General features: G+C 43.4%; 1 protein-coding gene across 1 annotated transcript; it reads right to left on the reverse strand.

The window, feature by feature from the left end:
- Window positions 1-3,065: 3,065 nt before the first annotated feature.
- Window positions 3,066-4,602, reverse strand: LOC136493430 (salt tolerance receptor-like cytoplasmic kinase 1). The gene has a single exon (XM_066489517.1). It carries the CDS (start codon window positions 4,393-4,395, stop codon window positions 3,325-3,327), a length of 1,071 nt encoding a protein of 356 aa, XP_066345614.1. The 5' UTR covers window positions 4,396-4,602; the 3' UTR covers window positions 3,066-3,324.
- Window positions 4,603-23,100: the final 18,498 nt, after the last annotated feature.

Consider the following 23,100-nt stretch of genomic DNA (forward strand, 5'->3'; position numbering starts at 1 on the left):
ATAGTGGGGGGGGCAAAAAAAAAGAAGAAGTGCCTTTGATTTGTCCGTGTTGAATCTCGGTCTGTGTCGTCGATGAAAGTACTCTCCTTCAACGAGCCAGCCCACCATGGACCACCAATTTTCACACATGGGATACGTGTTCTTCATTTGTATACTGCGCTTGCAGTTCACGATTGTCATCACCACGCGCATACGCATATCTCTACCTTTCAACCTTTGTTTATACAAAAAGAAAGAAAAAGGTAGGAGCGGCACCGCAAGCATAGCACCTTTGCCCATCGGCGAAGTTCGCCGGAACGCCGCACGTGATCTCCAAAGAGAGCCCTTTGCATAAACAATGGAGGAGATGGAGCCGCGAGTCCGCGACACGGCCACATGGGTACGTATGAGCAAGAATGAGTCTTTGATTATAGTAAATAACACAAAGAAGGCCAATCACCAATCAACAGTACTGGGTGCTACCAATACAGAAGTACTAATAAACCCACTACTAATTCGGAATTACTACTACCAGTAGCATATTCGTAGAGCATGAGGCTGCAATCATTCCATCCACTGGAACTGGAATGGCAATTCACCGAGGTTTCGCTGGCCACGTGGACAGACAGCTCAGGTCATCACTGACAGCCCATCTTCAACAGGCTCAGACAGGTACGGGCAAGCCGTGGCCATGACTTCTCCGTCGCGCCTCTGGCTCAGCTCATCAGTCATCACGCACCTACCACTCGTACCGTACCGCCACAGGTCTGTAGCGGCAGTGTGTGCTCTTTTCTTAAGTGTCGTCAACGAAATCACAGTGGTCTTCTAACTTGTTATCAATATAAACACGTTGTTCATTTTTATTTTTTTGAAAGGAAAACACGTTGTTTATTACTCCCTCTATCCTAAATAAAAAGAATATAAATCACTCTAACAAGAAGTTAAGCAATCCTGAGTTTGACCACATTCATAAAAAATATTATCTATTTTTGGACCTTAAATTAGTTTTATTATAAAATATATTTCATAATTAATTTAGTGATACTTATTACGTATCATCAATAGTAATGCTGTATTATATATATTTGTCAAAACTTAAATTCTTTAACTTCTCGGGAAGGAGACTTCCATTTTTTTGGACCAAGAGAGCATTGAAAAAAAATAACAGCATTAACCTTTAAAATAAGTTTAGAAAAAGAATGAGCACCCACCTTAAGTTGGTTCCGCCCTGGCTAGCTCATTTAGTGGTATACTAAGGGTTGTTAGTTAGCTCATTTGCATCAAATTGGTCCATCTAATAGCCTAGTTAATTGTCAGCTGGATACCTAGCTAACAATAATTATCTCACTACTTGAGTCAAACTAGCTAACGACAACTACTAGTAAGCTAGCTAATATTAGCTATGTACTATTAGATAGCTAACAATTTAGGCCACGTTCGGCTTACCTTATAATCCGAGCTATTCACCTTATTTTTTCAGCTGAGACAGTGTTTTTCTCTCACAACAATTCAGTCAGAACGGTGTTTTTCAGCCAATTCAACCAAGTTTCAGCAAGCCGAACGAGGCCTTAATAACTATTGGATCCAAACATTGTCTAAGAACCCGTTTGAATCCAATGTGCTAATAGGTAGTAGCTAAAGTTGGTACTAATGGATCTAGCCTGACCTGCTAATAGACCAACTAGCTATTAGTTAAGGGTCGTTAACTATTAGTTCCACTAGCAGGTCTAGAGTTGCTAATAGTGGCTCTTAATAGGTGTAAAGCATGAATTTGCAACATATTAGTAGGTGGATTGAAACATACCTTTACTAATAATTAGCTAGCTAAATAGTAGTAGCGTTAGACTTAAACAGGCTCCTAATAATAATTAGCTAGTTAACTGTTAGTACTAGTAGATTCAAACACACTTATACTAATAATTAGCTAGCTAACTATTAGTACTAGTAGATTTAAATATACCCCTGCTAATAATGGCCCCGTTCGCTGGTCTGAACTTTGGCTGAAACTGGCTGAAAAACACTATTCCAGCTGAATTGTTGTGAGAAAAAAACACTATTCCGGCTGAAAAAACAAGCCGAACAAGCCAAATTTAAGACAAGCGAACGGGGCCAATAAAGCCAATATGAATCCAATTTAGACCACAAGAAATACATCACAATTTTCCCAGTCTTCTTGGAATATTGTTATATAACCTTCTCTGCATCGTTTTTATAATATATAAAGGGCGTATCGTTTGATGGGATGTCACAAAGAGCACCTAATTTGCATCGTTTTCGTGCAAACCTTTCTTATGACCCGTTCGTTTTTCGTGAGGCAGCGATGGAGAAGCATCGACCGAAAGCTCAGATCGTCACACAGAGCTCGCACTCACCGTTGCTCATGGGTCATGGGCTCATGGCAGGCTGTGGGCGCTGCCGTTTGGGCATCTTTTCTCGTGGGTTCAATTTGAAATGTGCAATGCAAAGTAGTGGTCAGGAGCAGCAGGAAGTTCCTTTCTTCAGCACAAGGAAAAATCATGAAGGCTGCAAAAGTGGAAGAGTACTGAAACATCTTCAGCAAGGACATGTGGGCAAGCAGTTTACATGTAACACATTTTAAGATCGGATCGTGTATCTTTGTCTAAGTTGTGGATCCATCTTAGCTTGAGGAGTCAGAACTCTCCTTAAAAACAATATTATCTTTCCTTGGAGTTTTTTCCCGATGTTTTACCCTCTTTTAATTTCTGAACTTGAGGAAAGAACAATACTCCTATATGATGCATGCATGATTCAAACAGATCAGAAGATGGCTGCTGCCAGTGGGAGCTTGTGGCTGATCTAAAATTAGCGCTGGAAAGACGACCATCGTGATAAAGGAATCTGGCTTTGATTGGAGAAAACGCTTTCTGGTGGCGGCACTCATTCTGGAGCGCTTACTGGTGAGGCTAGCTAGCTAGCTCAACATAATTCTGGACCAATTCCTCTTGCCAATAATTGGCCTTCTTAATCCTATTTGCAGGTTCACTTGCATGCATATTTAAATTGCTGTTCGTTGGAGCAGATTCATCCGAGCACCGTGTCATGTCATAAGAAAAACAGAAACTGAATGCCAGTCTTTCAGACCTCACCAATGATCTCAGAAGTACATGTGAAAAGTCTATTCATAGACAACAAATTGAAAAGTAAATAGTACTACGGTGTTCCCGGTTCAACAAACACTCCATGGCATGACAAAATTTTCTATCAGGATCTAGTGATCTAAAAGCTTTAATTTTTCCCCCCTACCTCATCTCACTGCACCAATTCTTCTGCTAACTAATTTAGGACCAACACGGAGATATTTACAATCTGCGGCATGCTTCTAATTTAGGACAACATCTTGCGGTCCAGTCTCGATCCAGCGGCGGAGGTCTTCTCCTGGAGCACGCGCACGACGTCGGCCATGGATGGCCGGAGCCCGGGGCTGTCACTGACGCACCGCATGGCGAGCTCCGCCACGGCGGCCGACTCAGCGACGTCGTAGTCTCCTCCCAGCCTCTGGTCCAGAACGTCCGACACCTGACCGTCGCTGAGCTTAGGCCTCACCGCGGCCGTGAGCCGGTGCCCCGTCTCGCGGCAGGCGGCCTCCTTGCCCGTCAAGAGCTCGAGCAGCAGCACGCCGAAGCTGTACACGTCGCTCTTCTTGGTGGCCACTCCGGAGCGGAGGAGGTGAGGGTCGACGTAGCCCGGGGAGCCCATGACGGCGCGGTCCGAGGGCCGGCCGCCGCCGCCCATCGTGGCCGAGACGCCGACGTGCGCGAAGCCGAAGTCGCAGAGCTTGGCGTCCATGCTGGCGTCGAGGAGGACGTTGGAGGCCTTGATGTCGCCGTGGATGACGGCCGGGTCGCGGCCCTCGTGGAGGTACTCCAGCGCCGTGGCCACCTGGAACGCGACCACCACGCGGCGCGCCCAGGGGAGGACGCCGCCCGCGCAGCCGTGGAGCGCCTCGTGGAGGTCGCCGTTGGGCGCGTACTCGAACACCAGCACGCCCTCGTCCCGCTCGTCGCAGTAGCCGAGGAGGCGGACAATGTGCGGGTGGCGGAGGGAGAGGAGCACGTCGAGCTCCCGGCGGAACGCGCGGTGGAGGCGCTCGCTGCTGCAGTGGACCTTGACGGCGCCGAGCCGCGAGGAGGAGGAGGAGGGGAGCGAGGCGAGGTACACCGTGCTGCACCCGCCGCGGCCGACCACCTTGGACGAGAACCCGCCCGTGGCGGTCTCCACCTCCGCCCACGCCAGCTGCCGCGCCGCGCCGCTGCTGTCCTCTGCCTCGTCGTCCACGCACACCGGCTCCGGCTCGGCCGGCGCCACCCGCGAGCTCGCGCCGCCTAGCTCCCCGCGCTTCCTGAGGTCGCCGCGCCCCCGGCGGGCGCAGGCGAACAGGCCGCAACCCCTGAACATTTCGAGCTATGTGGGAGGAGTGTCCGCGACTGGTAGAGGAGAACAAGTCCTCCTCTGCTCGTCGCTCCTTTAATTTAATTGCTTTGTTGCTGGTGAGTGACGATGCGTTCTTCGCTGTGCCTTCCTGGATAAGCTGGGGACAGGGTGGACAGAGGAGGGTTGCAGATGGAAGAAGAGCGGCGAATCACCAAATGCTGGCTCCGTGCACGCTCCGAGTCAAATGCACTGCCAGTGCATATATATGGCGCTCGGCGGCTCGCCGCTCGCTGGCCTCTCTGGTTGCTCTCTTTCCGTGTATCTGATGTAACCCGGTGGACCACACACCTGTTACCTTTTTTTTTCCGCTTAAATTTATCAGCCTAGTTGCATGATACAGTGTTTTTCTGGCTCGATATTATTATGGGCTTTGTCCGTATAATATTTAATAAATCAAATAAAATTTTATCGTACGTAACATTAAGCGACATTAAGCGTGGTATGGTTTAATACTGTACGATATTTTGACTGAACGTTTACGCAGCTTATTTAGTTGAAAATTATTATCTTAATTGAGAAGCTGAGAAAAGGACAAATGAGTGCCATACGCGCGCACGCCGCCGCCGCCACCGGCCAGGCCGGGCCGTAGGCGTGGGCGCGGGCCGAGGCCGTGGCAGGCGACGGACGTGGACAGGTTTTACCAATTAATACATATAATTATGGGAGTTTCTCTCATTGATGATGGAGGCAAGTTGATTGCGCTAGTTACCGTCTCCTCGTCTCTCTGTATCTTCGACTCCTGAATTCCTCCGCTGGCTCTCTCCCTCCCCGCCGCAGGCATAAAACAGAAAGTCCCCGTCCCGTACCTCTGCGCACGCAGAGTAGCGGGAGAGCAGTTGCCTCCGGAACCATTGTCCGCCTGCGAACCTTGCACGGGGTGTGCGGCGATTAGGTTTTTGAGGAGAGATTCCGCGACTGCTCGTCCAACGTCTTCTTTCTGATGATCGCTTGCGGAACCCGTCTTCTTTCTAGTGACTGTTCGTGGGACTGCACTGAGAACATCTTCCTACATCGACTGCGGTCCACGACTTCGATCAACGTACTTTGTCTGGTGTGAAAGGAGCCTCCGATGCTCTCGACATGGGACTCTCCGCTGGGTACACTCTTATCTCTATGATTACAATACTTTACGTACTTACTGTATCGGTCAGTATATCATATATGCATGTTGTATCGTTTGTTAGAGATATACACATGCACATATATGTCGTCACGAACCTGCTAATGTTTTATTTCTAGATTAAATTGATCATGAAAATGCCTAATTATCTAACAATCCAAAAACTTAATTTTAGGCAATTTTCTGTCAGTGGTTTTGCTGCTGCTTTGAAGCCAATAATTTTGATGGCAAGAATTTCATGATATGGCGTGCCAAGATGGTATTGTGGTTGACTACTATGAACTGCTATCACGCCGCACATGGGAAGCCTGAAAAATTTACTCCTGAGGAGGAGCAAAAGTTCTTGGTTTTCGATAACCTATTTCTAGGCGCTGTGATTAGTGCATTTCATAGTAAGTATGAGAAAAACTACATATCTTGCACATCAGACAAAGAGTTATGAGATGCTCTTGAGATAAAGTTTGGAGTTTCTGATGCTGGTAGCAAGTTGTACCTTATGGAGCAGCTGTATGACTATAAAATGGTTGAAAACCGTTCTATAGTGGAACGGGCTCATGAGATACAGGCGCTAGCAAAGAAACTATAACATTTTTTATGTCTGTTACCCGACAAGTTTATGGCCGATGGCATAATCGCTAAGCTATCACCTTCTTAGAGGGATTTTGCTACTTCTCTAAAATATAAGAGACAAGAATTTAGCGTGACTAAGCTTATTGGATCTCTTGATGTTGAGGAGAAGGCGAGAGCAAACGACAACTGTGGAAAAGGAGTTGAGTCTTCTACTGCCAATATGTTGCAGAAGAAAAACTCATTTGCATCCTGTAATAAAAAGAAGAAGAACATGCAAGAGAACAACAATATAAAGCCTAAGCAAACTGCTCAATTTAAGAAGAAAAAACAACAAGAAAGGTGGAGGTTGTTTTGTTTGCGGGAGTGATGAGCATTGGGCAAGTACGTGCCCAGACCGTAAATATAAGCAAGAAAAGAAATCAGCAAATGTGGTGATTAACGAGACTAGAGGAGGAACATCTGGGTATGGTAATTCTTTACCTTTTGTTCTTTTAGTTTGTCTTTCACCTAAGTGGTGGATAGATAGTGGTGCTAATATTCATGTGTATGCTGATGTTTCTTTGTTTGCTTTCTATCAGGCCAGCAGGACTGGAGCCTTACTGATGAAAAACGGTTCGTATGCGCATGTTCTTGATGCTAGTACAATCGTTCTGAAGTTTATTTCGAGAAAGACGATGCTATTAAAGAACGTGCAGCATGTCCCCTTCATCAAGAAAAATCATGTTAGCGGTTCTCAAATGTGTCGCGGTGGCTTTAAGATTGTGCTTGAGTCCAATAAGTGTGTTATGTCGAGACATGGAATATTTGTTGGAAAATGTTATGATTGCGGAGGCTTGTTCCGCTTATCTTTGCTTGATGATTTATGTAATAAAGTAGTGAACAATGTTAATGTTTCGAATGAGTCAAATATATAGCATTCACGACTTTGTCACATTAATTTTAACTATCTCACGCGGCTTGCACATCTGAATTTAATCCTGAAATTTAACTTATTCAAAGATTCTAAGTGCCAGGTGTATGTGCAATCGAAGCAACCGCGCAAGCCTCGCAAGGTTGCTGAGACGAGGAACTTGGCACTATTAGAACTCGTTCATTCTGATTTATGCGAAATGAATGACAAATTGACTAAAGGCGTAAACGATACTTCATGACATTTATAGATGAATGTACTAGATTTTGCTATGTGTATTTATTGAAAATTAAAGATGAAGCGTTACATTATTTTAAAGTCTATAAAGCTAAGGTAGAAAATCAACTTGAGAAGAAAATCAAACGTTTACGGTCTGATCGTGGGGGAGAATATTTCTCAAATGATTTTTCTTTGTTTTGCGTGGTGCATGAAATTATTCATGAGAGAACGTCACCATACTCACCACAGTCCAATGGGGTTGTAGAGAGAAAGAGCAGCACTCTAACTGGTTTGGTTAATGCCATGTTAGAAACTGTGGGACTATCTAAGAAATGGTGGGGTGATGCTATATTGACAGCGTGTCTCGTCCTGACTAGAGTGCCCACAAAAAATAAAGAAATTACACCATTTGAGAAATGAGAGAAGAGATTAAATCTCTCTTACCTTGAAACTTGGGGTTGTTTGGCAAAGGTGAATGTGCCAATAAATAAAAAGTGAAACTTGGACCAAAGACTATTGATTGTATTTTTCTTGGTTATGCTATTCACAGTGTGGGTTATAGATTTTTAATTATAAATTCTAGTGTTTCTAAGATGGTTGTTGATGCAATCATGGAATCTAGAGACGCTATATTTTTTTGAGAATGAATTTCTTATGAAAAATGCACCTAGCACGACTGGTCATGAATTTATAATTTCCCACGAGCATAAAAATTTTACTCCGATAGAACAAATTGAGAAACCCTATATGCAAAATCCTGAGAAGGATGACACTATAGTCACTAGAAAAAGTAAGAGATAGAGGACTGTAAAGTCTTTTGGTGATGACTATATTGTGTACCTTGTGGATGACACACCAATAACCATTAAAGAGACATATTCCTCTTCTGATGCTGACTTATGGAAGGAAGCAGTACGGTGTGAGATGGATTCTATTATGTCTAATGAAACTTAAGAAATAGTTGATTGTCCCTATGGGTGTAAGCCTATAGGGTGCAAATGGATGTTCAGGAAAAAGCTTAGGCCCGATGGTACTATCGAGAGGTACAAGGCAAGACTTATGGTCAAGGGTTATACTAAAAAAAGGTGAGGATTTCTTTGATATTTATTCATCGGTTGCCCGATTGACTACAATTCGAGTTTTGCTTTCTCTGGTAGCCTCCTATGGTCTTATCGTTCATCAAACGGACGTTAAGATAGCTTTCCTAAACGGAGAGTTAGAGGAGGAGATCTATATGGATCAGCCAGATGGGTTTGTAGCAAATGGTCAAGAAGGCTAGGTGTGTAAATTATTAAAGTCATTATATGGCCTAAAACAAGCTCCTAAGCAGTGGCATAAGAAGTTCGACAGAACTCTAATATTTACTGGCTTTATTGTGAATGAAGCTGACAAATGTGTGTACTATCGGTATAGTGGGAGTGAAGGAGTTATTTTATGCTTATATGTTGATGACATACTAATCTTTGGATCCAGCCTCAAAGTGATTGAGGAGGTGAAGGAATTTTTATCTAATGATTTTAAAATGAAAGATTTGAGAGAGGTTGATGTTATTCTTAATATCAATCTTCTGAGAGAAGGTGATGGTGGGGTAACTCTGTTATAATCCCACTATGTGGAAAAGGTGTTGAGTCGCTTTGGGTTTAGTGACTGTGAACCTGCTCCTATACCTTATGACCCGAGTGTGCTGTTGAGGAAAAATCGGAGAATAGCAAGGGATCAATTGAGATATTCCCAGATTATTGGTTTGCTCATGTATCTTGCTAGTGCAATAATGTCTGACATCTCATTTGCTGTGTGCAAGTTGAGCCGATTTATGTTAAACCCGAGAGATGATCACTAGCGTGCTCTTGAGAGAGTGATGCGCTATCTAAAAGGCACTATGAGCTATGGTATTCGTTATATCAGACATCCGAAGGCATTAGAAGGCTATTGTGATGTCAACTGGATCTCTGATGTTGATGAGCTTTATGCCACAAGTGGATATGTGCTTTTCTCTTGGAGGTGGTGCTATTTTCTAGAAGTCTTGCAAGCAGACTATCTTAACGAAGTCTACAATAGAAGCAGAACTCACAGCATTAGACACTGCTGGCTCTGAGGCTGAGTGGCTTCGTGATCTCCTTATAAATTTATTGGTTGTTGAAAAGTCCATACCGACTATTTCTATGAACTACGATAATCAAACTGTGATTACAAAGGTTAACAGTTCTAAGAATAACATGAAGTCGATAAGGCATGTTAAGAGACGACTAAAATCTGTCAGAAAATTGAGAAACTCTGAAGTAATAGCGTTGGACTATGTTCATACGTCTAACAATCTGACAGATCAGTTCACTAAGGGTCTGTCACATAATGTGATAGAAAGTACATCGAGAGAGATGGATTTAAGACCCACATGAAATTTACTATAGTGGTGACCTGTTCTATATGATCGGAGATCCCGTGAAGTGGGATAGTGAAACAAGCTAGTAGTAAATTGTGAGGAAAGATCCTTAGTAAGACTCATTTCTGATGCATATCTTTCATTTCTGTAAGGCATGTTGGTTTTTACCTTAATGTGTTCCAAGTGACTTGCTAAAGCAAAGATGTCCTACAGAAACATCTTTTGAGGAACACACCTATATGAGTCAGACTGCTAGTCACAATCTATGAGATTTTGGTGATCTCTAAATACTCATGAAAGACACTGAAGTATGACTTATATGCTTTAAATAGAGGGGATGCCTTTTGCAGCTTAGTATTAGCTAAGGACTTTAGTGATATTCACCTCACACAAAATTGTCAATTCAAGACCTAGTCCATTGTTCAGTTATGACTGAGTGAAACTATTGCTCTAGATGGATGTTCGACTTAACAGTCTCCATCGAAACACTAGTATATAAAAGAAATATTACTCTGAGACTACTTTGTTATAAACCTTAGAGTTTGATGGGGATTGTTGGATATATTATAGGCTTGGCCCGAATAATATTTAATAAATTAAATAAAATTCTATGGTACACAATATTAAGCGTTGTATAGTTTAATACCGTATGAGATTTTTGACTGAACATTTATTCAGGTTATTTGGTTAAAAATTATTTATCTTAATTGAGATGCTGAGAAAAGGACAAAGGAGTGCCACACACGCGTGCGCGCTGCCGTTGCCACCGCTGGCCGGGCCGGCCCGGGCCGTGGGCGTGGGCCATAGCCGTGGCGTGGCAGGCAGGCAGCGAGCGAGCGGACGGGCGAGCGTGGTAAGGTTTTGCCAATTAATCCACATAATTATGGGAGTTTCTCTTATTAATGGTGGAGACGAGTTGATTGCGCCAGTTACCGTCTCTCCATATTTCTGACTCCTGAATTCTTCCACTGGCTCTCTCCCTCCCCGCCGCAGGCATAAAACAGAAAGTCATCCGTTAGTCCTTTCTTCCTTCGCTCCCGAGAGACCACATCTCAGCCGCACTTTGGCTTTCTCCGTCTCGTACCTCTGCGCGCACGGAGTAGCGGGAGAGCAGGTGCCTCTAGAACCCTCGTTCATCTGCGAACCTTGTGCGGCGATTAGGTTTTTGGAGTGCGATTCCACGACTGCTCGTCCGACGTCTTCTTCCTGGTGATCGCTCGCGGAACCCGTCTTCTTCCTGGTGACTGTTCGTGGGACTGCACTGCGAACATCTTCCTGTATCGACTGTGGTCCACGACTTCGAGCAACACACTTTGTCTAGTACGAATGGAGCCTCCGATGCCCTCAGCATGGGACCCTCCGCTAGGTACACTCTTATCTCTGTGATTATAGTACTTTACGTACTTACTGTATCGATCGGTATATCATATATGTATACTGTTGCGTTTGTTAGAGATATACACATGCACATATATGTCGTCACGAACCTACTGCTGTTTTATTTCTAGATTAAATTGATCATAAAAATACCTAATTTTCTAACATTTCTCAAACGTTAATTAACGAACCCTACTTTTAGCCTAACTTTTCAGCTAAACGAACGGAATGGCTGAGGACGTCATCGATCGAGACCAAGCATTCTCCGTGTTTGTAATTTTCTACTAATATATGCATTTCGATGCCGTGTGCGTCGTCGGTCACCAACGTGCCATTGACGGCTCTTGGGATGATTATTAAACGACGATCATTCTAAAATCGTGGTTTTGTTAGAATGTCTGGGAAGCGCAACTTGTTTCTGTTTTGTTTGTTTTCTCAATGTGAAGGGGACTGCAGTAGCTCCTACCTCTAGCAGAATACGAGAACCTGAACCATTCTTTTTTACTTTTTTTTACTCTTTATTACTGAGTCTAACCCTCTGCTACACTCACAACATCCGCCAGTTTAGCCTTTTTTCCCCTTTGGTATTTGGTATTTTAGGAGTTTTCTTTTCATACTCTAGTGCTGTCCCCATTGTAAAATTGGATTGAAAGTGTTGCCTTTTGGCGTCACAGTTGAGTTAGGCCCCATTTAGATGCTAGCCAAAAACAAAAAAAATTCAATATTTCCTGTCACATCAAATCTTGCGGCACATGCATGGAGCATTAAATGTAGATAAAAAAATAACTAATTGCACAGTTTGCCTGTAATTGGCGAGACGAATCTTTTAAGCTTAAATAGTCCATAATTGGACAATTTTTGCCAAATACAAACGAAAGTGCTACAGTAGCCAAAAGCCAAAAAATTTCGGAACTAAACGCGGCCTTAATGTAGGCCGGAAACAACCTCCGCCGTGGTTTACATCTTATATTACAAATCATCATGATCAAGATTGATTACAAGATCAAGGTTTCCTAACCCATGAGATATGCTGTATCTTAGCAATATCTCAACATTTATGCATAGAGGGGTGCCCAACAACAACAACAGAACGCATTGTGCGGCTTGTTGTAGGTGAGGTGGTGGTGATGACCATTTATGGATCAAGATACGATATTGATCGTAGAAGATAGAGGAGGAAATGAATGAGGACGAATGAGGCGGATACGTCGACGGCCCCGTTCGTTTGGAGGAATTTGTGAGAGAAAAACACCGTTCCGGATGAAAAAAGAAGCGGATCAAGTCGGGTTTAAGGGCACGTGAACGAGGCCATAGGAGATAGAGCCATAGAGGGGGAGGAGAAAGATATGGGTGTGTGGCGGCTACATCACTGGAGATAAAATGAAGAGAGGAAGGGGAAAGTGAGGCGAGCTATTGACGTGGTAGTTAAGACAAAGAGGAAATTAAAGTATATCTCTATTTGCTAGAGATTGATAACATTAGCTAAAAAAAGTAGTAGCCATAGAATCATACATAATTGCCGGTCTCTCTCCACAAAATGATATGGAAATTCTTCAAGAAGCTAGTGCTCTTTTCTGTCATTACATCTAGCTCTAAGTTCACCTGCATCTCGCTCCCTAAAAAACTCATGATTAGCGTATTTCTTGTTCTAGCTCTCTTCAACTCCAACATGATTATGATCTGTTCCATCAATTTCAAATTATAAGACGTTTTGACTTTTCATGATATAGGTGTGGTGATGGTAATGATCATTTATGGATCAAGATATGATATGGTATTGATCATATAAGATAGAGGAAGAAATAGAGGTGCATGAATGAGGCGGCTAGCCGACTACACCATAGGAGATGAGGGGAAGGAGAAAGATGTGGTGTGCGGCTGCTACACCAAAGAGGGAGCGGTAGATAGCATTAGTTGAAAAAAAAAAGATCCATATCTTGCTCGTCTCCACCGGATGATAGAAATTCATCTAGAGTATTTATTTCAAGGCTAGTGCTCTTTTGTGCAATATGTCTGTCATTCCATCTAGATCTAAGAAACTAATAGTTTTTATGGCTGATAAGCCAGTTGTGACTGACTTGTTGTGAGAGATAAAACACTATACCATGGCTGATAAATCGGGCCGGTAAGTTCGAGCGAACAGGACATAAGCTCATTTGCATCTCGCTTGCTGAAAACCACATGATTAGCATATTTCCTGGTCCAGCTCTCTTCTACTCCTACAGTCGTACCTTGTTCTGTAAACCCACGTTTACAAGCTACCTACGGCAATAGGCTATTATATTTGAGATACAAACGGCGCCTTGAGCCCTTGAGGTACCCCATTCACGCGCCTTCAAAACGAAAGCGTGCAGCACAAGCCAAAGGCTGCAGCTACAGGGCAGCGATACATAAAGCAGAGAGTAATTAGCGGGCCGTGCAGTAGTACCGTCCAGGACAGCACAGTCCCTTGACTTGCTGCGTGTTCCTCCGGTCCCGTTCGTTTCGCTACGAATCGAAACACTATTCTTATTGATTCACAACTCGCTACGAACCGAAACACTATTCTAATTGATTTGTCGTGAGTGGAAGATACTGTTCTACTTTATAAAAAAACAAGTTGATAAGCGAACGGGACCTCCGTTGGCGCATCGTGCTCGTGCGTCACCCCGCGCCAGCAGGCACGCCGTCGCGCTCGTGCAATGTGCACTTGTGCAGCACAGGAGGACCATGGGAACCATGCGATCCACACGGTCAGCAGCAGAGCCCACGGCCGCCCACCACGCGGACGCCAACACGTTGTTCGAGCACTGCACCTGCCCCCGCGCCCGCACGCCCCCCCGTGGGCCGTGGCTAGCTCGCGACGCGACGCGCCACCAGTGCGCGCACCGTGCACCGAATCCATTCCAACCTGCGCGGCGGTGCGGCTGGTTGGGGCCTATCCATAAATTCAGAGGTTAAAGTTAAAGATGTTATATTGAGTGCTACGTGAGAGCGTTTGGATAGTAATAATAAAATAAATGACACAAGTCTTTAGTAATCCGCGAGACGAATTTATTAAGGCTAGTTAATTCGTCATTAGCCTATGTTTACTGTAGCATCGCATTGTCAGTCATAGACCAATTAGCCTTAAAAAAATCGTCTCGCAAAGTAGTCGCAATCTAAATATTTAATATAATAGGAACTAAATTTTAAGGGGAGGAACTAAACAAGGTCTGAGAAGACCATTGTCCTGTTCGCTTGTCTGATAAGCTATGATTAAAAATACTGTTAGCTACTATTTGTTGGCTAAAAAAATATGGCTTATAAGCCAGAGCCAACGGGGCAATATGGTCAGGTAGGTGAGGAGACCGAGACGGAGGAGGAGCAGGCGGCCGGCAGCACTGAGGACGCGTGCGGGGTGTGGCACCGGCGCGCACGCGCGTCGGCGGTGACCTCTCCTGGCGCGGCAGGGGAATCTGAACCTGAGGCCAGAAGCTTCGTGCCGAGAGCTCGGAGTGCAAGGGGGGAAGCTCCAGGGCTCGAGGCTCGGGGTCCAGCTGAACGAACGTGGCAACAACTTTGGTTGGGGACGGCAGGACGACTTGTGGGTAGGGCATGAAACAGGCCCCTGGCCTGCCTTCGAGCTGCTGCAAGGTTTATTTCGGTCAGAATCAACCAACGTCGTTTTCCTTAGTTTAGATGATTCGATTCAATGAGGATGATGCTCGTGTGCTCGAACCAGCAAGCAAGGCACAGGTTCGTCAGGGGGAGATGCCTGTCGGTGTCGCGCTCTGGTCGTGAAACACAAGCTCCAATTCTAAATCGGATCGGTCGGGTCTGTCTGATTCGAGACCCGCTACTGGATTTGGCGACTTTGGGGGTGTCAGTGTTTGGGAGTTCAGAGATCGACTCTGCACTACCACTAATGCAGACTGCAGAAACCCCGAGTATTAACGTGCGTGCCTTATACTGGTTCGAGGTTGCCTGGATGTTACTCCATTGCCCATTCATTGTTCGACCGGAGCTACTTTTTCCGCGCTTGATGTCAAATTCGTTGGACTTACTGTACATGACCAATAATCGGTCGGTTGGTTTGGTCGTAAACGATCGTAAATCTTCAATCAGAACAGTATTTTTCTCTCACATCAAACCAACCAGCAGTAATAATCCACGATCGTATACGATCGTTTCAGCCCAGCCGAACGGGCCAACAGAAGCAGAGACATCAATTCTTGCCGTGAATGAATGAAAGAAAAGAAAAAACGTCACGGCCTCTGTACAGAAAATCAAATACCAACCCGTGTGAATTTCATATGCACTTCCGGAATCGGAATAGGAATCGGAATCGTACGTGCTGCCGTCTGTGTCCGGAATGCATGACAACCGGGCCGGTGCAATAGGAAACCTCCACCAAGGATGCTGCGTGCTTGGTGCTACGACCAAGTTCAGGAAAAAAAAACGTTGGTAATCAGATGTTGGACGAAACCCCTGATAACAAAAACAAAGGCTTGTCAGTTCGCACGTCCATATCCGTACCGTTCGAAGAGGAACATCAAGGATAAGGAAAAACATGTCGCAAAAACAAAGGATAATGGGTGGGTTTTGCTTGTGATGCGTCAACGTAAACTGGATAGCGTCGGCATCGATGATCGATCGACAAGCTAACAGACATATATTTCACGATGGATTGTGTAAGAAAACTAAGGGGCATATATACACACGTCGCAATTGATTGGCGAATCGAGTTCTCAAGGACCGTGGGTGATAGGAGACTTTCTTATTCATAGAATCAAGTACGTTCAACGACGTCTCTATTTCTATTGGGCAGGTGGTCGAAATTGAATAAAAGCAACTGTGGTGTGGAAGCAAAGACGTGTGCAGTCACATTATATGTGTGAATATTTTAGAGTCTATTTACTGGACTAAACTTTAGTCATCTACCTAGGCCGTCCAAATGTGTGGACTAACTTTTAGTCTAGTCTAACTAACTGTTAGTTCTAACCATATGCCTGTTTTCGAGCCGGCAAGTTCTTGTTAGCAACCTCAGCAAATTCCTGGTATCACTTCTTCTCTTGTAAGTTGCTTTTAGGATTGGGTACTTAGTTACGGTCTTATGAGATTGGACATACTAGTCCATCAACCTATGCTCTTGCATATGCTAGAACGTTAGAAGACATAAATATTAGGAGTTAATGCATAATAACTATAACTAATAAAAACACTTCTTTTTCATTCGCACTCTCTCTTTCTGTCTCATTGTTCATTTTATAGCAATAATACATATACTGATACTCTATAGGCTGTTGTGATGAATTTATCAATTACTAATTTTTTTATCCATATTCGTAGTTTTTTTCTTCCTCTGCGTGGAACGTCCATATGCCTTGCATTTAGTTCAAACCTTATCATAAACTATGTGTCTTTTGTTGCAACCCATGCCTCATAATTCCATGAATCTATATTTTATTTTTGAAAATTTGATCTTATTAGTTTATAGTTTTTTATATCCTCATTTTAAATTTGAGCTATTTTATTTTATTTTATTTTTATTTTATTAAAAGTGAGGATTTTAGTCAAAGATGCACTCTTAATTTAGCGTAATAATCATTGTTTACACCCAATGAATTTCAAAGACCAAAGATGTCTTCTTCACTGTTGAAGATGTTAAATTATATGCGCAGTGGTGTTCTTTTAACATAAAAAAGTGCTTGCAAAACCTATTCTTTGAGCTGTTTTTTTCTGTGTTCGGCATGTTGCATAGGTATTGATGGGGGTGGCAAAATCTGGTTTATTATCTTACTATTTTCACTCAGATTACTTTATGACTATCATTCATGTGCCCAAACCCCAGTTGTCAATATGAACATGAATCGAGTGATGTGCTGAATAAATTGATAAAAAACATCATATTGCATTGCACCAAGTTACTCTAGTAGGATGAAAAAGAAAAATCTTTTGGGCCATATTTCGGTCAAAAAACTGAATGGGCTCAATGAACCCACTCCGAACGAAACCGGAGGCATTCCTGATCCTTCTGATTTTCCGTCTGGCCCAATAGAAGTCTTCAGTTGAGGCTGACAACAGGCCTTAAAAGGCCTGGTCATATACGACTTCTTCGATTTGGTTAATGGCCTAACGCCGTATGGACCCCTAGGCCCATTATCACACTATCGAAAGACTCTGATCATGTTTATCGCAATACGGCGACGGCACAAAACACTGTCGTCATACCACAGCGCGTGATCTACAAACAGCCGCAAAGCGTTGCGCTGCTAATGCTGTACGACAACATCGAGTGCTTTACAGTTTTTATTAGCTGCAAACCCAGCATTCCGAAGCTCCGAACCAGGGACCTAAACAGATCCGTTATTGGTTAGTCGTTAGTGGTGTCCAGGTAACCAAGCTTAGCATAGAACACAACAACTAGTAAAGCCTACAGAGCATGGGGACACGGCACGGTAAAGCTAGAGTTCGGCTTACCCAGCGAGAACAGTATTTTTCTCTCATAATAATTTAGTCAGAATAGTATTTTTCAGCTAATTTCAACCAAGTTTCAGCAAGCCGACGGAGGCCGATTCTTAGAAAAGAAGAGGAGAGACGGATGACAGATCCGATTCTGTTGGATTTATTATGGGCTAGGCCCATTTATAAATTTAATAAATCAATAACTCTATGGCTTGTAATTGTGGGTATTACTATTTGCACCGGATTGGAAGTTAAAAGGACGTTGACTCAACTTAAATGATTGGAATTGATCCGTCTAATTTGAGAAGTTGAGAAACGGACAAAGGCGTGCCACACGCGCGCGCGCGCCGCCGGCCGGGCCGGGGCGTGGCGTGGCGTGTTATCTTTTTAATACCCACTAACCACGGGAGTTTCAACTTGAAGCCAGTCTGACTCCTGATCTCCCGGAGTCTCTCCATCTTCCCTTCCCGTCGCATTCCTCCGGGAACTCTTGGCTTGTCAGTTAAAGAGAGAGTACTCATCCAGAAACACGATTAAGTTGCTCGATGGCCTTCCTCATCTCGTAACTCTGCGCGCACGGAGAAGCGAGAGGGCAGGTGCCTCCGAAGCCCTTGTCGTTCGAGACCTTGCTCGGGGGATCGGCAATTAGGTTTTTGGGGAGCGCCTACGCGACTGCCCGAAGAGTCTCCGTCTCCGTACGCCTACGTCGTCTTCTTCCTGATCGCCGGCGTCACCATCTTCTTCCTGGAGGAGGAAACACCTTCTTCTTCTACGGCATGTCAAGGGACGTTGCTGGAACTTCAGAATCGCGGATGGGAGGGTATGATTGTTTCATCATCTTTCTGTTTTATGTTCTACATGTTTCAGTAGTTCATCAGTTTGCTTCATATCTTATATCTGTTCATGCTAGAAATATGCTTATGTCTGTTCATGCTAGAAATATGCTCTGCATATGTGTTTCCTTCTTTCAGTTTTGTTGTTCCGTATGTAGCTTTATGCTTGCTGCAGATATGAGATGTATATCATGCCATCTGTTTCTCTCTGTTATTCATGAATCAAGTTCACATGCTTTTGATCTTTATAAGTTTCACATGATATATGATCTAGCATATATTTTCACCATGGATATAATCGATATCATGATTACAATGATTAATAATTGTTTATATGTCATCATCATGCTGTTGATTTATGGAATTAAAATGACATGGAAATTGCCTATTATCCTAACAATCCAAAAACCTAATTTTATGCATTTTTCTGTCAGAGGTTTTGCTGCCGTGTTAAAGCCTGATCCTTTTGATGGTAAAAACTTCTTGGTTTGGAAAGCTAAGATGGAATTGTGGCTCACTGCAATGTCATGTTATCATGTCTTTGAGGGCAAACCTGCTAACTTGTCTCCTGAGGATGAGGCTAAGTTTAAGGCTGATGACAACCTCTTTCGAGGTGCAGTGATTAGCGCACTTGATCCAAAATTCCAGAAAAGCTATATCATCCTTCCTACAGGGAAAGAGCTGTGGGATGCACTTGTTGGAAAGTTTGGAGTTACCGATGCTGGTAGCGAGCTGTATCTCATGGAGCAGCTGTATGACTATAAGATGGTTGAGAACCGATCTATAGTGGAACAGGCTCATGAGATTCAGGCACTAACTAAGGAACTTGAGCTCTTTCCATATGTCTTACCTGACAAGTTTGTGGCTGGCGGTATAATCGCCAAGTTACCACCTTCTTGGAAGGACTTTGCTACCTCACTCAAACATAAGAGACGGGAGTTCAATGTGGAAGAGCTCATTGGTACTCTTGATGTTGAGGAGAGAGCGAGAGCAAAAGACAATGGAAAGAGCGTTGAGACCTCTACTGCTAATGTGGTGCAGAAGAGAAACTCTGGATTCCGCAAGTTTAACAAGAAGAAGAAAAACCAGAATAAGCAAGAGAACACAACTAAGCCTGTTCAACCAGCACAGTTTAAAAAGAAGAACAACAACAAGAGAGATGGAGGTTGCTTTGTTTGTGGCAGTGAACAGCACTGGGCAAGTGAGTGCCCTGAGCGCAAGTTCAAGCAGGAAAAGAAATCAGCAAATGTTGTCACTACTGATACTGGAGAAGGAGCATCTGGGTATGGTAATTCTTTACCATTTGTTCTTTCAGTATGTAATTCACCTGAGTGGTGGATGGATAGTGGTGCAAATATACATGTGTGTGCTGATGTTTCTCTGTTTTCTTCCTACCAGGTCGAGAGGTCTGGCGCCTTGTTGATGGGAAATGGGTCGCGTGCTCATGTTCTTGGTGTTGGTACGGTCACTCTGAAGTTTACTTCGGGAAAGACGGTGCCATTGAAGAGCGTGCAGCATGTGCCCTCCATCAAGAAGAATCTTGTTAGTGCATCTATGCTATGTCGAGATGGCTACAAAATTGTTCTAGAGTCGAATAAATGTGTTGTGTCGAAACATGGTTCCTTTGTTGGTAAAGGATATGATTGCGGAGGCTTGTTCCGCTTATCACTGCATGATGTGTGTAATAAAATGGTGAATTATGTTAATATTTCTGATGAGTCGGATTTATGGCATTCACGTTTCTGTCATGCAAGTTTTGGCTGTCTTATGCGGTTAGCAAATCTAAATTTAATTCCTAAATTCAATTTGGTCAAAAAGTCTAAGTGCCATGTATGTGTTGAATCAAAACAACCCCGCAAGCCTCACAAGGCTGCTGAGGCGAGGAATTTAGCACCTCTAGAACTTGTCCATTCTGATTTGTGCGAAATGAATAGAATTTTGACTAAAGGCGGTAAAAGATACTTCATCACTTTTATAGATGACTCCACCAGGTTTTGCTATGTGTATCTCTTAAAAACAAAAGATGAATCGTTTAATTATTTTAAGACCTATAAAGCTGAAGTTGAGAATCAACTTGAGAGGAAAATAAAACGGTTAAGGTCCGATCGAGGTGGAGAATATTTCTCTAATATTTTCGATGAGTTCTGTGTGGAACATGGAATTGTTCATGAGAGGACACCACCATTCTCACCACAATCCAATGGGATTGCTGAAAGGAAAAACCGCACTCTAACAGAGTTAGTGAATTCCATGATGAGTACAGCGGGATTATCCAAGGAATGGTGGGGTGAGGCAATTTTGACAGCATGTCATGTCCTGAACAGAGTCCCAACAAAGAACAAAGAAATCACACCATTTGAGGAATGGGAAAAGAGAAGATTAAATCTCTCATATTTGCGCACTTGGGGTTGCTTGGCTAAAGTAAATATGCCAATCAACAAAAAGCGTAAACTTGGGCCTAAAACTGTTGATTGCATTTTCCTTGGCTATGCCTTTCACAGCATTGGTTATAGGTTCTTAATTATAAAATCTGAAGTTCCTGATATGTATGTTGATACAATCATGGAATCAAGAGATGCTACATTCTTTGAGAATGAATTTCCAATGAAAAATACACCTAGTGAAACAAGTTATGAGACTATAATTCCCCATGAACACGAGCTGTCTATTCCAACAGATCATGCTGAAGATTCTCATGTGCACATCCCTGAGGAGGATGACACTATAGTCACTCGAAAGAGCAAGAGACAGAGGGTTGCAAAATCCTTTGGTGATGACTATTTAGTGTACCTTGTGGAAGACATACCAACCACCATTAGAGAGGCATATTCTTCTCCTGATGCTGACTTGTGGAAGGAAGCAGTAAGGAGTGAGATGGATTCTATTATGTCTAATGGAACTTGGGAGGTCGTTGACCGTCCTTATGGTTGTCAACCTATAGGTTGCAAATGGATTTTCAAGAAAAAACTTAGGCCTGATGGTACAATTGAGAGGTACAAGGCAAGGCTTGTGGCCAAAGGATATACCCAAAAAGAGGGTGAAGATTTCTTTGACACCTATTCACCAGTTGCTCGATTGACTACAATTCGCACCTTAATTGCCATGGCTGCCTCTTATGGTCTTATCATTCATCAGATGGATGTTAAGACAGCTTTCCTGAATGGAGAGTTAGAAGAGGAGATCTATATGGATCAGCCAGAAGGGTTCGTTGCGGATGGTCAAGAGAACAAGGTGTGCAGGTTGTTAAAATCATTATATGGCCTAAAACAAGCACCTAAGCAATGGCATGAAAGGTTTGATAATACTCTCACATCTTCCGGTTTCTCTGTGAATGAAGCTAATACATGTGTGTATTATCGATATGGTGGGGGTGAAGCTGTTATGCTGTGCCTATATGTTGATGACATCCTGATCTTTGGATCAAATCTCAATGTAATTGAGGAAGTAAAGAAACTTCTGTCGAGCAATTTTGAAATGAAAGATTTGGGAGAAGCTAATGTTATTTTAAACATCAAGCTTATTAGAGAAGGTGATGGTGGGGTAACTCTGTTACAATCCCACTATGTGGAAAAGGTACTAAGTCGCTTTGGTTTTAGTGACTGTGATCCTGCTCCCACGCCTTATGATCCTAGCGTGCTATTGAGGAAAAATCGAAGAATAGTAAGGGATCAACTAACATACTCCCAGATCATTGGCTCACTCATGTACCTGGCGAGTGCAACAAGGCCTGACATCTCATATGCTGTGAGTAAGCTGAGCTGGTTTGTGTCAAACCCGGGAGATGATCACTGGCGTGCTCTTGAGAGAGTGTTGTGTTATCTGAAAGGTACTATGACTTATGGTATTCAGTATACTGGATATCCAAAAGTACTGGAAGGCTATTGTGATGCCAACTGGATTTCTGATGCTGATGAGCTTCATGCCACGAGCGGATATGTGTTTCTACTTGGAGGTGGCGCTGTTTCTGGAAGTCTTGCAAGCAGACTATCTTAACGAAGTCTACAATGGAAGCAGAACTCGCTGCATTGGACACTGCTGGAGCTGAAGCCGAGTGGCTTCGTGATTTCCTGTTGGATTTACCGGTAGTTGAAAAACCGATACCGGCTATCTCAATGAACCGTGACAACCAGACTGTGATTACAAAGGTCAACAGCTCTAGGAATAACATGAAGTCCACAAGGCATATTAAAAGAAGATTAAAGACTGTCAGAAAGTTGAAAACCTCCGGAGTTATAACGTTGGACTATGTCCACACGTCGAATAATCTGGCAGATCAATTCACTAAGGGACTGTCACGAAATGTGATAGAAAGTGCATCGAGAGAGATGGGTATGAGACCCACATGAAATCTACTGTAGTGGTAACCTGCTCTATGTGATCGGAGATCCCGTGAAGTAGAGTGGTGAAACAAACTATGAGTAGATTGAGAGGAAAGTTCCCTACGAACCTATCTCTGATGTATATCTTTTTCCTTCTGTAAGGCAGGATGGTATTTACCTTAATGTACTCCGAGAGTCTTATAAAGATGAGATGTTGTCCTACAGAACATCTTTTGAGAAGTACACCTATATGAGTCAGACTGCTGGTCACAGTCTATGGGACTTGGGTTATCCCTAAACACTCATGAAAGGCATAGAAGTATGACTTATATGCTTCAAACAGCGGGGATGCTTGTTGCAACCTAGTACCGGCAAAGGACTTGAGTGAATCTCACCTCACACAAAACTGTCAATTCAAGGCATAGTCCATTGTTCAGTTGTGACTGAGTGAAACTCTTGTTCTAGGTGGATGTTCAACTTAACAGTCTCCATCGAAACACTGGTATATCAAAGAA

The sequence above is a fragment of the Miscanthus floridulus genome, chromosome 11 (assembly GCF_019320115.1).
Source record: "Miscanthus floridulus cultivar M001 chromosome 11, ASM1932011v1, whole genome shotgun sequence".
Classification (NCBI taxonomy): domain Eukaryota; kingdom Viridiplantae; phylum Streptophyta; class Magnoliopsida; order Poales; family Poaceae; genus Miscanthus; species Miscanthus floridulus.